Genomic DNA, 13150 nt, shown 5'->3' with positions numbered 1-13150 from the left:
TCAGAACCACTTGGCAGACCATTGTCTGCTTTACTTTTACATGTTAGATGGTGCCTGGGCCCTTACCTATCCTGTGGGGAGAGATGAGGAACACAAGGGACCCAAATGGATGCAAGTCAATAGCTGGCAAAAGAGAGGCTGGGATACGTACGTGCTTTTCCCCTTCAATCTTCTTGTCCGCCACCTGCATTGCACCCAGATATTTAAAATGCAACTCCATTAGTCTGTCAACCTGAAAGAGAGAGATTTCACAGGCCTGAGTGAGAAGGAAAGACAACGTACGGCAAGAGAACAGTGGCACTCCTATTCATCTCACTGTCGCTTCTTACAAAGGGAGACCCACTCCGGCTCCTTACATCCGATGAGAGAAGCTTTGCTTAGGGACACATCAGGAGTGGATCAAAGGGCTGGGGCAGAACAAAGCAAACACTTAGGATGAATGCAGTTTGAACCAGGTCCATTCCCTGAGAGGAGACTATGCATTCTCAGCCCTTCTAGGACTCCAGGAATGCAAGTTGTTAAAAACAAATAAATAAATAAAAATTCAAGTCCCTTCTTGCAAAGAGAAGGAGCTTGAAGTTACATACTTGATATTCACTTAGAACTTTACAGAATTTTTTTTTCAAACTGAAACCTTTCATGTTCAGATTCTGCCCCAGAGCTGATCTTTTTTTAAAAATTGCCTGAGTAAAATCTTTTCAGTTGTGTTTGAGTCAGAAGAGAGAGCAAGAAAACCTCCTTCAGCAACTTTAAAAAAGGCCCTGACTTTTGCTTGGCAGTAACTTAAAAATCAGTTTTAAGTTTAGCAAAGTCATGCTTCAAACATGGCTTGAGGAACACTCAGTGAGCTTGAAAAAGTTTTGCTTTTTCCCCAAAACTCCAAAAGAAAACTGTGAAGCCAGCCCAGACTCCTGACTAATGTTTCTATCGGTTGGCACTACCACAGCCCTTGGCAACTCTGGCATTCATTTACCCAGGAGCTGATGCTGGTTGGTTAATAGGAGATGTTGCTGCAACATGCCATCAGACAGTCTGGGAAGACTGTGGTCAAATCTTCTTTAGCCAACACTGATGACCCTAAGACCTTAATATTTCAGCTTATCAAGTATTTTCATGACCATTATTTCCTTAAACCTTAAAAAACCCTGACAAGGTATGCAGGGAAGATAGGCAGCAAACCCCATTTTAAAGATGAGGAAACTGAAGCACAGATGTTAAGTGATGTCACCAGGGTGACAGGACTACTAAGATGCCTGTGTCCTAACTTGATGGCCTCTTCATCATACTATACTCCTGGTGAGGGTAGAAAAAATGGTCAGAGGTAGCTCAAAGGTATTAAACCTTTCTTGGGTAAGTTACATAATGTCTCTCAGCTCTCTAAACCACAGTGTTGTGAGAATATACGCAATGATGAAAGTCATCTGCTCTGTTATCCAATCCATAGCAGTCACTCAATAAATGGTAGCTCTTATTACTGTTAAAAATCCTATGGTCTGGCATACTAGATAAAGATATAAAATATCCATCTAATCTCATGTAATTGCGTTCCCTGCTTCCACAGCCCATTCCATCTAATCCCATGTAATTGTGTTTCCAGCTTCCACAGCCCATTCCATCTAATCCCATGTAACTGTGTTCCCAGCTTCCTTAGCCCATTCCATCTAATCTCATGTAACTGTGTTCTCAGCTTCCATAGCCCATTCCATCTAATCTCATGTGATTGTGTTCCCAGCTTCCTTAGCCCATTCCATCTAATCTCATGTAATTGTGTTCCCAGCTTCCACAGCCCATTCCATCTAATCTCATGTAACTGTGTTCTCAGCTTCCACAGCCCATTCCATCTAATCTCATGTAACTGTCTTCCCAGCTTTCATAGCCCATTCCATCTAATCTCATGTAACTGTGTTCTCAGCTTCCACAGCCCATTCCATCTAATCTCATGTAACTGTCTTCCCAGCTTCCATAGTCCATTCCATCTAATCTCATGTAACTGTCTTCCCAGCTTCCATAGCCCATTCCATCTAATCTCATGTAACTGTCTTCCCAGCTTCCATAGCCCATTCCATCTAATCTCATGTAACTGTCTTCCCAGCTTTCATAGCCCATTCCATCTAATCTCATGTAACTGTGTTCCCAGCTTCCTTAGCCCATTCCATCTAATCTCATGTAATTGTGTTCCCAGCTTCCACAGCCCATTCCATCTAATCTCATGTAACTGTGTTCCCAGCTTCCACAGCCCATTCCATCTACTCTCATGTGTTCCCAGCTTCCTTAGCCCATTCCATCTTATGTCATGTAATTGTGTTCCCAGCTTCCATAGCCCATTTAGGGCAGGTACTACCATTTCCTTACCATCATCTTCATTTTATTACCACCACCCTAGTAAGACCTCATCTAATTCACCTCCCATTGACCCTTCAAGATGAGTATTGAAGTCTCCATGTTGAAGCTGGGCACACATCTCTCAAAAGTAGCAAAAACAGGTTCAAATCTGAAGTCTGAATCCAAAGCCAATGCTCTTGATCACTTTGCAATGCTGTGCACCACCCCTCAACAAAAATCTTAGTCTAATCTGTGCTCTTTGGGTCTAAAAATCTCCCTCAAGTACTAGTGATATCACCCTCAAGTGTTACTACTCCCAGGAGAATACATTTGGAAATGAAAGCAGAATAATCAGAAAAGCCTTTGACATGCAAAGCAACAGAGCCAAGATGCTAGAAAAGAGATTTTTAGGGTGGGAACACTCAACCCAGTATCCCTCAGACCACGTCAGGTAAAGAACATTTCTATCAGTCCTGGTCCCATCCTTACAGTCCAACAATCACCCACCTTCTCACTGTCATTTTCAGTGAATTTATTCAGAAGCCGGGTTCGCTGCTGCCCTCTCAGATTCCGCAGGAGGGAAGCCAGGATCGAACAGACATGCTCTGGGTTGGGAAAGAGAAAAGAGAACATGCTGAGATCAGAGCAGTAATTATTACCTCTCTTCAAGCCTCATCTGGTTCTATTGAGGGGGGAATAAGTAGGCTTCTCTGAATGCTGCTATTGATTAATAAGACAAGAACCTAAATTGTGTCACTAAAAAACTGAACCGATCTTCACACTGCACAAAAAACATATTTAAAAGAGATGATATCCTCAAGGACAACTTGAGCAAGTGCATAAAAACTAAGTTAGAATTCCTTTTCTGTCTGGAATTAATTGATTTTTATGGTCCACAACAGAATCTCAAACTAATCCCACCTTTACAGAAAAAAACCTCTGAATAGACTATGAATACCAGCCATGACATGAACAAATAATGGGTAAGACACATCCTATCGAATTCTCAAATTACCCTATAACTTTCCCAAGCAAACAGCCTGGAATTAAATGTGAAATATGATAGGGACCCAGTGCTATCACTTCCATTTTGGTGCAGCTGACACCCCCGCTTCAAGTTTAAAGGTGGCTGGACTGTAAGCACTTCAAAACAGTTAACAGTGCTTTCTGAGTCCAACAACACAGTGGCATCTATTATGAAATACTATTCTTCCACTCTTGGAAGAAGAGGGTAATTGAAGGGTATATTATAGGCTTCAGGTGTAAAGAGATTCTTTTCTTTAAGAAGAACTTTCAAAAAATCAAGAATAATGACCTTGAAAAGGAGGTGACAAAGTCTACTAGTGGAGAAATGGCAGAACAAAGTCTGTTTTGAAATAAAATGCTCACAGTGTGAACAACAAATTCTCTATTTAAAAACTGAGAAGCATCTTCCTATGCCAAAGGTATCTTGGGTTCCCCAAAATGTCACTTGACTGCCGAGGCCACAAGGAAGCATTCTTACTTCTCTGATTATAGCACGGACACAATTTTGTACCAGTGTGTTTTTCTTCACTTATAGGCATTCCCAACCCCCTCATTTCCCTAATTTCTTAATGTCAGAGTTAGTCATTCCTTAGACTTCTATTTTCTCTCTATATTCACTTCCCCGGTGATCTCATCTTGTCCTATGGCTTTGAAAATCATTTACATGCTGACAACCCACAAATTTGAACCTATAGGTCAGTCCTGTCCTCTGAATGCTGACTCATATATTCAACTGTCTACCTGCCCTCTCCACTTGGCTGCCTAACATCCTATCAACTTTTTTTCTTAATTTTTATTTTGAGACAGGGTCTCATTCTGTCACCCAAGCTGGAGTGCAGTGGCACAATCAGGGCTCACTGCAGCCTTGACCTCTGAGGCTCAATCAATCCTCCTGCCTCAGCCTCTTGAGTAGTTGGGAGTACAGGAGTACAATACCATGCCTGACTAATTTTGTATTTTCTGCAGAGATGGGGTTTAACCATGTTACCCAGGCTGGTCTCAAACTCTTGGCCTCAAGCAATCCACCTGCCTTGGCCTTCCAAAGTGCTGGGATTACAGGTGTGAGCCTCTGTGACTGGCTGGTTCCTTTCAACTTAACATGTCCAAAAACAAGCTCCTGATCTTCTTCCCTAAACCTGTTTCCTGTAGTTGTTTCCATCTAATTAATGGCAACCAGATTCTACGGTTTCTCCAGCCAAAACCAGTGAAAATGCCCTTGATTCTCTTCTTTCTCACATGTCCCACGAGAAACCTCAGCAGCTTTACCTTCAAATGACACCCAGCATCCCACCTCTTCTGACTACTGTCACCACTGCTACAACACTACCCTGGTCCACTTCACCACCATTTCTTGCTTGGAACAATCAACAGCCTCCTAGTGAGTCCCTCTGCTTCCACCCTTGTGTCCCTTCAGCCTAGTCTCCATAGAGCAGCCAGCATGATTCCTTAGGTTAACACCTAAAGTCAGGTCTGTTTAAAACACTCCGGTGACTCCCCAACTCAGACTAAATGCTGTGAACGTCAGGCTGTTCCTGCCTCGAGGCTTCTGCACTTGCTGTTTCCTCCGCCTGAAACGTTCCTGGGCAGATTATCTGCATGGCTTACTCTTCAAATCTGGTTTTACTTCATTGTCATCCTCTCGGCGAGGCTTTACTTTGACCACCCTATTGAAAGATGCAATGCCCCACACTGCTATTCTCAAGTCTTATCTGCTCTATTTTTCTCTTCGTTATGTGTTACTTTCCAAAATACTGTATAATTTATTTATTTCTTTTGTTCCCCATCTCCCCTCAATTAGAATATAAATTCCCCAAAAGCAGATATTTTAAGTCAGCTCTTGTTCACTGCCATATCCCCGGTTCTGAAACAATATCTGGACATGGTAGATGTTTTGGGAATACTTGCTGAATGAATGGGAAGAAAGCAGGCTATCTATAAAACTTCTCAGTGGTGGAAGTGGGTGTGGGGGCAAACAGGCTACTTTTGAATTCTGGATATGTTTTAAATGTCTTCAAACAGCGTCTGCACTTCTCTATATAGGGCCTATCCCAAATTCAGAGCAACACTACCTTTCATTGTTAATACGCTCTGAAACTGTTCAGTTACAAAATGGTCCTTAAAGAGTTTTTGCACGTGAGAGTAGGTGAATGGTTTTTTTCTGAGGGAGCCATCAATTTCAGTAACTTATTTCCAATTGGTAGAATCTTTTTTTTTTTTTAAGATATTGAAAATATAAAAATATAACATTTTTCTTAAAATACGCTGTGTACAGAGGTACAATATACCTTCTTAAGACCATGGGCTTCCCCACCATATGCCTTTCAACTTTTATGTAAAGCTGGGACTGAGGCGGTGTAACCTCTGTCTGCCCTGCCATAGTCACTCACTGGGGTGGGGTGAGGGTAGAAAGCAGTGGAGAGAATGAGCCCTGCCTCCACAGGAAGGCAAAAAAACACCATGAACCCAGGGTAAGGGCAGTGACCCAAGACAGCTCAGCTCAGGGTGAGAAAGTACGATAAGAAAGGAATGTCTGTGAAGTCGCACTTCAGGGAAAGTGCTCCGACCTTTGTGTATGCCAAGGAGAGAAGGTTAGGGGCAGGAAGAGTGAAGGACAGAATCAACTGTAATCTCGTGCCAACCAAGTTGGAAATAGCTGTAATCTCTTCAGCTGGTGAGCAGATATGGGACAGGCCATAATAAACGCAGTGAATTCTAACAAGCTCAGCTCTGAAACTTTGAAATTACTTAGTATGATAGCTGGTGACAACATCCTGGTATTATATACATGACAATCTGACAACCACAGAGGAAAGAAAAAAAAAAATCAGAGCCACAGTTCTCATCGATTATTTGAGCCAAATTTCTCATTGTATGATGGAAAAACCGAGGCGCAGAGAGAAGTGACTTGTCCACACAGCTCACTGGTGGAAGAGGTAGAACTCAAACTTGGATGACTCACTCCCTCATTCACTGACCGGTTTACTCTGTGCCTAGCAAGTGCTAAGTGTTCAGGGCCAAAAACAAACAACACAGCCTTCATTTAGTGAAGAAAACAAAAGAATTATAGCACTGTGTAACAAGTTCCATTACTGAGGGAGGCAAATAGGACGTGGGGAACACAGAGGAGGGACAATTGACTTCCAAGGATCCCCACTGGATGTAACAAACAACTGCAAATCTCAAAAAACAAAAAGAAAAGCCATAGCCAACAACAAGGTAGAGAAAAGGAGAGCACATTCCATGCGGAAGGAACAATATATGCAAAGGGCGGTTTGAATGGAGTGCCATGTCCATGTGCAAGGCCAGTGAGGTGGCAAAGGCTGACCATGGAGAACAGGGGCTAGGATCTACCAGTGAATTTTACGCTGGGGAGAGACAGCATTGGATCTGAGTTTACACCAATCTCCTCAGCAGCTACAGTCCTTTCAGAGATCATGATCAAGAACACGTTTCTCTTTCCTGATAAATTTTTTGTATTTCCTTAACGTGGTTCCTTCTTTGCCTAGGCTATTAGGAAGCTCGAAGATAAATTTACACTCAATTACAGAAAGCAATTTCTTTTATTGTTTTGTTGTTACTGATTCCCTTCACCCCCTACCAATGCAGTTTAAAATAAAAACAATGGATGTATGAAGTAAATAATCAAACTACGTGAAAAGGCATAATGTGTACTTGATATTTATTGAGCATCTATACTAATATATTTCTTTTCCCATACTCCTTCTACTAACTCATTCTTCTCTCCCAAGAAAAACTACAAAGTACCTTGTGTACATTTTCAGGAGGGAAATTTTGCATTTCATATCTATACATATTCCCTAATATATCTTTCCATATCAGCACCTACACTTCATTTTTAAAAACTGGCTATCTAGAATTCCACTAAGCCTGTTTATCACAATTTAACTAGTGCCCATTCATGGGTATTTTAGGTAGTTTCCAGTTTTGCATCATTTTATTCTTGCTATTAGAAGCAATGCTGCAGTGAGTATACACGTCCACATAGTTTGGCCTGCTTTTGCACAAATATTCTTAAGGCATATTCCTAGCAGTGGAATTAGAGCATCAAAAGAAATTTACATATGAAACGTTGAAAGACACTGACAAACTGTCTTCCAAAATGGTTGTACCAATGACATACCCACTATTAGTATATTATATATGAACATCTGTCTTCCCATATCCTCATTCAGATTGCATATTATCCAACTTAGTAATTGTGACAGCCCAGTAGGTGAAAAATGAGATCTTGTTTTGATTAGCATGTTTTTGTTCTTGTTATGAATGAGGTTAAACATCTTTTCCTATGTGTATTAGGGTTCTCCAGAGAAACAGAATCAACAGGATATATAAAAATATACAGAACAAGATTTATTATGAGGGATGGGCTTGTGCAATTATGGAGGCTGAGAAGGCCCATGATCTGTTCTCTGCAGGCTGAAGGCCCAGGAAAGCTGATGGAGTGGTTCCAACCCAAGCCCAAAGGAATGTTTGGGTATACCACAGCCCAGTCAACTTAACATAAAATTAACCATCACATTATATTTACTGACCACTTGTATTGCTTCTTCTGTAAACTGCCTGGCCTCATCCTTTGCTCAATTTTGATTCCTATGAACTCTTTATAAATTAAGGATACTACCCTTTTCCATATATGTTGCAAATATTTTCCCTAATTTAACATTTGTGTTTTGACAAATTCTTATTCAAAGCTAAGATTTGGTACCACCATATTGTTTTGCTGTAAGCTACTTTAAATTCCTATTTGAACATAGGCAGGGTATACTAATAACCGTCATCATTTTTATTGTTTATCTATGCCAGTAGGCTTGAGTCTGTACACAATTTCTTCACTGAATCCTCACAACTAAGCTGTGGAAAACGTACTATCCTCATCTCCCTTTTACAAATGTGGAACCCAAGGCTCGGCAAGATTAACTGACTTAAGGTCATGTGCTTGAGTAGGTGGCTGGATCTCAGATCTGAATCAAAGTCACCTGATTCCAAACTGTAAGCTTTTCCTACCATGTTATATCTTAAGAAGGAAGATAAATGAGACCATGCAAAGCCTGAAAGTATGCCTCATATTTGGGCTCACTGCGCCCAAAAGATAGGCACTATGTAAATGTGGATTAAAAAAAATTAACAGTTTTAACAAGAGTAAAATGAAGTAAAAGGCCATATGGAGTAAGACATGAATAACAACCCCTCTTTCTCTATTTTACTGAATTAGTCTTTGCAGAAGCAATTTCCACCAGTGTCTAAATAAAGAAGAGACTTGGGGTTTCAGGCAGCTCCACAAAAATACTGAACCAGAACTTCTCAATAATTTTCCCTTTTAATCTTGCTGATTAAGACGGATGAGAAAGTTGCAAGAAAATGTTCTTTATATACCTCAACAAGATGGGGAAGGGAGGGCTGGGTGCTGGTGGCACAAAGAGTGTATCAGGAGCTGTAGTTTTCAAAGAGAAAAATATAATAAACAGAACAATCATCTTCTTTGGCAGCAGATGACACTGGCATGCATTTCCACAGCTCACCCCAGACTGGAGCAAGAGATACCTTAATCAACTGTAGTGGTATATGAAGAATAAATGACATTTACCTATTTGTTTGAGATTTTAAGTAAAGAATAGGTTGCCAATTGATGCCTATGCCCTTCCACCTCTCTATCTGGATGCTGAGGTGTGCCATAGGTTACTGGTGCCTGACAGAGAGGAAAACACTTTAGCCATCCCAAGTTTACACATATATACACACACACAGAGTTTCATTAGCTACTAATAAATGTAGCTTCCCCTAAGAACAGATTTCAGCCCAAGGTGGTGTCAATTTTTCATGCACCAAGGAGATGGGGAGAGCTGCTAGCACAGGGAGCAGGGGAGATAACAGGTTTATCTGCTGGCCAACACTGCTCAGCTGCTCCGTCATTTCGACAGGATAAAATGGAGGTGAAGGATGGTTATGGAGCTGTCAATGCAGACGGGGTGGATATGGTGGTTCCCACTGCAGAGAACAGCCTCTAAGGGAGGGCCCAGGAAGTGCAGAAAACACACACACACACACACACACACACACACACACGCACACGGAAGTAACAAGGCTCCACCAAAGGGAAGGCCAGGCAAATCTACATTTTCAAATCACTAGGTAGGGAGGTAGGCAGCCTGGCATCTAGGTGGAGTGTTAGAGAGCCAGTACTGAAATTGTGCCAGTGAGAGTCCCTGCCTGCTGGGCTCCCTGCTCAATAGTCAGACAACTGGCTGCCTCAGACAGACACTAATTACTGAAACCGCCTGGAGGGAGGCTCCGGCCCACCCTTCCCCCAGCTTAGCTCTCTTCAGGGCTTCTCAAGGGTGATTAGCAAAGGGTTAGATGCCTGTGTCTATGTAAGACGGCTAAAAGTTTGATTTTCCAGGGGGCAGTTACAGTTTTAGAATTTTCAGAGCTGGAAGGAGGGTTAGAAATCTCTGATCTGACTCTGGGGTTCTGAGTATGGAAACAACAGCCGTGAGAAGGAATGTGATTTGCCTCAGGTCCAAAGTACCTTGTGGGCCACTGGGATCTAGATCGGCAATTTTTTTCCCTCCAGATTACGACTGACATTTGAGAGACGGATAAGCACGGGGGCATGCTATCCCTCCCCAAACACATACACAAATGGAACATTTCCCGTGGTGTTTCAGAGCATTCACATCTCTCAGTGGTGGCTCCTTAGTTAAGAACCCTTTATCTAGCACACCCAAATCAGAGGTCTTTCCAGAACAGCACAGACTGTGGCAGTCACTCCAACCAGCCACTTATAGTGTGTACCATTTTTGTAAAGAATGGGATGGACTGGCATTTCTCATCCTTACTCTTAAAAAAAAAAAGTATGGTCCACATTCCAGTAGGTGTTTGGTTAACACTAGCCATTCTCTATGAGAAGAGCTATTTATCCATAGACAGGCCTGTTTATGAGTAGGCCTATTATGGTTCCATTGCTGAGAAAGACACACAGGTACATGGAGAACACTACCTCCTGAGATCTGCTCCAGACATGCCAACAACTGAATTAGTTAACCTTATGTGGGGCTTTAGGATCAGAGAGACACAGATTCAAATCTTGTCTCTGGCACTCACTAGCTGGTTAAGCCACAAGCATGGAGTTTAGCCTCTGGCTCTCAGTTTTCTTATTTGTAAGATGGGGCTGTCCCTCCCATCTATTAAATCCATGCTTTCAAATGAGATCTGTGTATAGTAGACACTCAACAGACAGAAGTTTGAGATCTGTTATACTGAAAAAGAGAATCACAAGGGATTTGCTCACCTACACACCTGTCATAGATCACCAGCTAATGCCTTCCATACTGCAGCCTGATTACATGTCTGCCACTGAACATGTTTTAGTCAGCCTGGGTCATCCCAACTAGCTCCTGCTGAGAAAAACAGAAACCTGGATTGCTTGGCTTTCTCAGCTGGTAGGGCTGTTTTCTCTAACTCAAGATTTGTTCTAACCCTAAAATGGAGCAAGGCCAACTTCGCTCAGACTCTCTAATCCCACAATAAATTAAAATAAAGTGCTTGTGTGTCACTGGCTATAAAGCAAATAATGCAAGATTCTGGGAGACCTGCAGACAGCCCTAAGGCGGGTAGTGACTATTTACTAGTAAGATGAAGGACACAGCACATCTAAGCAGAGATGGTCCTTCCTTTGAATAAAAAGAAATGTACTTGGCCATGATAATCATTTGCCTTTTGGTCTTTCTTCAAGAACTGAAAATACAACATGTGATCTGTAAAGAAATAAAGATTAGCTGCTGCTTCTAGAGTTTCATAATCTTAGGATAATTACAGGGCATGAAGTGGTACATCATCAGCCCTTCCTTTACTCAAAAGTCTGAGTACCTACTATGTGCCAGGTAATGTAGCAAGTACTAAGGTGACAGTGATGAAAGACAGCCCGCTCTAGAGAAGCTCATTGTTTTGTGATTAAGGCTAAGAGATAAACAACCACAACAGAGTACACAATTAGCTGGCATACATGGAAAATACTCAGCCCATATGTGAAGGGCCCCTAATTCAGCTGGGGTAGGAAAGAGGAGGGCCAGAGTGAGAGTGGCTACACACATGGAAGTTAAGAGGTCAGAACTGAGGCAGAAGGAAAATATTTTTCTCAGAGCCTTCTGGGAGAGACGCAGAGCTGGAGGTATTACACTGACAGGTGAGCGGCCGTGTGCTAGCAGCTTCACGTTTTCAGCGGTAAAGCTGGTGGATAGAAACCAGGATTTCGGGTTATATGGACATACTTAAGTTTTTGGAGCCCAGAACTGGATCATATTCTTGAAGTCAGGAATAAATGGAATACAGATGGTACCTGATTTATGATGGCTTGACTTACTTTTTGTGTTTACGATGGTGTGAACACAATATGCATTCAGTAGAAACCGTACATCAAGTACCCATGCAATCACTTTGTTTTTCACTTTCAGTACAATATTCAATAAATTATGTGAAATATTCAACACTTTTTTTTTTAAATAAAAGGTTTTGTGTTAAATGATTTTGCCCAGCTGTGGGCTACCATAAGCATTCTGTGCGCTACCATAAGCATTCTGTGCATGTTTAAGGTAGGTGAGGCCAAGCTATGATGTTTGGTAGGTTAGGTGTGTTAAATCCATTTTTGACTTATGATATTTTCAACTCAACAATGGGTTTTTTGGGACATAGCCCCATGGCAAGTTGAGGAGCATGAGTCCTATTTATATTAACAAGTCTCCCAAGGTGGTGGGAGAACAGAAGGAAAAAAGCGACAAGGTGCACAGTAACAATCCCTAAATTTGACTTTGTCAACCTCTGTGCCAGGAGAGGTGCCTCCAGATTCCAGAGGGGTCCTACTGGAACCTTTGTGAAGTTTTAGCATGGCAGGGCAGGGAAAGGCTCCGTTCACTAGAAAAGAAGAGGAGGCCCTAGCAAACAAAGCTGGGTCCCAGGAGGAGGCCTTTAGGAATCTTTGGCACAGGACTCATTCTGTGAGTCCTAAAAAATACGTATAAGAATCCGACAGTGTGTTAAAATACATGACAGAAAACGCTATGCGAGATGATGGCTATGTTAATTTGCTTGATTGCGGTCATTGTTTTACAATGTATACTATTCATATATCAAAACAAAAAGTGGTATGCCTTAAATATATAAACTTTTCATATGTCAATGATAACTCATTTTTATAAAATAAAATTACAATTGGGCTCACACTTGTAATCCCAGCACTTTGGGAGGCCAAGGTTGGTTGGATTGCTTGAGCCTAGGAGTTTGAGACCAGCCTGGGCAACACAGTGAAACTCTGTCTCTACTAAAAATGCCAAAATTAGCTGGGCATGGTGGTAAGCTCCTGGGGTCCCAACTACTTGGTGGTAGCGGGGGGCTAAAGTGTGAGCCCAGGAGGTCAAGGCTGCAGTGAGACATGATTGTACCACTGCACTCCAGCCTGGGTGACAGAGCAACCCTGTTTCCTAAATAAGTAAATACAATTACACTATAGAAAATGACAGCAAATGAGACACAGGTAGAAACTACTGACGGAGAAAATGCTCTCCCAGCCAGAGGAGCTAAGAAGAATGGGAGGAAAGGCAGCATCAGAGTTGAGACTTGAAGGACAGGTATAGGGAAGAGGGGCAATGACAGCAATGACATTCCAAGGGGATAGACCAGCATGAAGTAAAGAATTAAATCAGAAAGTGCACGATACGGACAAAGACCTGGAAAGAGATCAATGTGGCAGGAGGAAAGAAAGGATGAGAAGTAATGAGGGTGGAAAGAC

At 42.0% G+C, this 13150-nt stretch overlaps 1 protein-coding gene across 2 annotated transcripts in view; it reads right to left on the bottom strand.

Moving 5' to 3' along the window:
• CTNNBL1 (catenin beta like 1) overlaps positions 1-13150 on the bottom strand; it is a 181000-nt gene that overhangs the window by 31026 nt on the left and 136824 nt on the right. For both annotated transcript variants that reach the window (XM_012455042.3, XM_064382424.1), the window contains exons 12-13: positions 2830-2927; positions 152-232 (exon numbers count right to left, since the gene is read on the bottom strand). In XM_012455042.3, coding sequence (XP_012310465.1) covers positions 152-232; positions 2830-2927 — 179 coding nt within the window. The remainder of the gene's footprint in view (positions 1-151; positions 233-2829; positions 2928-13150) is intronic.

Source organism: Aotus nancymaae, unplaced genomic scaffold, assembly GCF_030222135.1.
Source record: "Aotus nancymaae isolate 86718 unplaced genomic scaffold, 86718_ANA_hifiasm-v0.15.2.pri h1tg000029l, whole genome shotgun sequence".
In the NCBI taxonomy this organism is placed as follows: Eukaryota; Metazoa; Chordata; class Mammalia; order Primates; family Aotidae; genus Aotus; species Aotus nancymaae.
This window is presented reverse-complemented; position numbering and strand designations above follow the sequence as displayed.